Source organism: Mirounga leonina, unplaced genomic scaffold (assembly GCF_011800145.1).
Source record: "Mirounga leonina isolate KUSES-001 unplaced genomic scaffold, KU_Mleo_1.0 Mir_53, whole genome shotgun sequence".
In the NCBI taxonomy this organism is placed as follows: Eukaryota; Metazoa; Chordata; class Mammalia; order Carnivora; family Phocidae; genus Mirounga; species Mirounga leonina.
In genome coordinates this window covers 75,636,348-75,638,169 of record NW_023270807.1, presented here as the reverse complement: position 1 = coordinate 75,638,169, position 1,822 = coordinate 75,636,348, and the positions used below count along the sequence as shown (strand labels likewise).

The window sequence follows — 1,822 nt, the reverse complement described above, 5'->3', positions numbered from 1 at the left end:
TTTAAAGGTCAAATAAGCTTTTGTTTCTACCATCAGGGCTGGGAATGTACAACAGCCCTTTCCATGTGAGTGGTTTAAGGTCACTCAATGTGTTGGTGGCCTGGTAATGCCATTATGGGGTCTGAGTTTCCCCTTTAAATTTTTGTTTTTAAATATTGTGTCCTTTTGGGGGCTGCTGGGTGGCTCAGCTGGTTAAGCATCTGCCTTCAGCTCTGGTCATGATCCCAGGGTCCCGGGATCGAGCCCCGCATTGGGCTCCCTGCTCAGTGGGGAGCCTGCTTCTCCCTCTGCCCCTCCCCCCTCTTGTGCTCTCTCGTTCTCCCTCACTCTCTCTCAAACAAATAGATAAAATCTTTTTTTTTTTTTTTTTTTTTTAGAATTTTTAAAACTTTAATACAGTTCAAATCAGTGGGCCAGGTTCACTTCAGCTCCTTCACTGCCAAACCTGGGGGCAGGGACTGCTTCAGTTTCTCTGCCTTCTCCTTGTCCGTGACGACCAAGGTGTAAAGGTATCTGCTGCACCGCACTTTAAACTTCACATTATCCTTATTTTTCTTGATCTTGACGGATTTGGCGTCCTTCCGCCTGGCCGTAAGCAGAAAGTCCTTGATTTCCTCGATTTTGCGAGGCATGGCTACAGGAGGCGCAGGGGAGCGCGCGGCCGGCACAGCAAGCGCCGAGAAAGGAGGACGGAAAAGCGATAAAATCTTTAAAAAAAAAAAGAAAGAAAGAAATATTGTGTCCTTTTTACAAAGGATTATTTTAAAAATACGAGATGTAAATAAAATAGAAGTAAGTATGGTGGAAAGTCTTACAGGAAACATATACAATGTAGAGTGACTTAATCTGCTCAGGTTGCCATAACAAAGAACCACAGACTGGGTGGCTTAAACAATAGGATTTATTTTCTCATGGTTCTGGAGGCTACAAGGCCTAGATCAAGGTGTCAGCAGCGCTGGTTCCAACTGAAATCCCTCTCCTTGGCTTGTAGGTAGCAATCTTCTCCTGTGTCTCCCATGGTCTTTCCCATTTATTTATTTATTTATTTATTTATTTATTTATTTAGATGGGTATTTGTGTCTAAATATTCTCTTCTTACAAGGACACCTGTCATGTTGGATTAGGGCCCACTCTAATGAACTCAGATTAAGTTAATTACTTCTTTAAAGACTCTATCTCTAAATAGAATTACATTCTCAGGCACTGGGGGTTAGGATTTCCATATGAATATTTGGTGGGCGGGGGCACTATTCAGCCCATAGCAGAGGTTTTATGAACTATAAATTTAAATGGGGGGAAAAATATGGCATAAAACTAGCTGATAAGACCATTGTATGAGGCAACGAAAGAAAAAATTATTTGAGAAGCATTTGAAATGCTCACAAATTTGGCCAAATATTAGACAAGCAGTTGAAATTAATTTCTATCTCCCCCACCATAAATCCATAGTACTTTGTTGTTTCCTGTAGTTTGTTTGTATTAACTGAGTTAATTGTGTTGAAGAGCTTTTAGAAAAGGCCTTGCACACAATAAGGATTTAGGAAGTATTAGTCTTCCATGCCGTCATTGTTAGCTAGAACTCATCTGTCTGCCTTTAGTGAAATGAGGTACTCATGTACCTGTCTCGCCAACAATCATGAGTTCCTAAAAGGTAGAGACTCGCTGCCTTTTCTTTGTTAAAATACACTGCAGCCACACAGTGCTTGACACATAGAATGTGGTAAACCAATGTTAAACTTCACAGGCAGAATAAAAGCAAGAATTCGCCATTTCTTAATTTTTTTCCTTAAAAGCCTGGACTACATAAATGCTCTAATACATG

General features: G+C 40.8%; 1 protein-coding gene across 1 annotated transcript; it reads right to left on the bottom strand.

The window, feature by feature from the left end:
* Positions 1-353: 353 nt before the first annotated feature.
* On the bottom strand, positions 354-692 carry LOC118001401 (60S ribosomal protein L38-like). Its single transcript, XM_034991496.1, has one exon. The coding sequence runs from the start codon at positions 630-632 to the stop codon at positions 420-422; it is 213 nt and encodes a 70-aa protein (XP_034847387.1). The 5' UTR covers positions 633-692; the 3' UTR covers positions 354-419.
* Between the last annotated feature and the right edge of the window lie 1,130 nt (positions 693-1,822).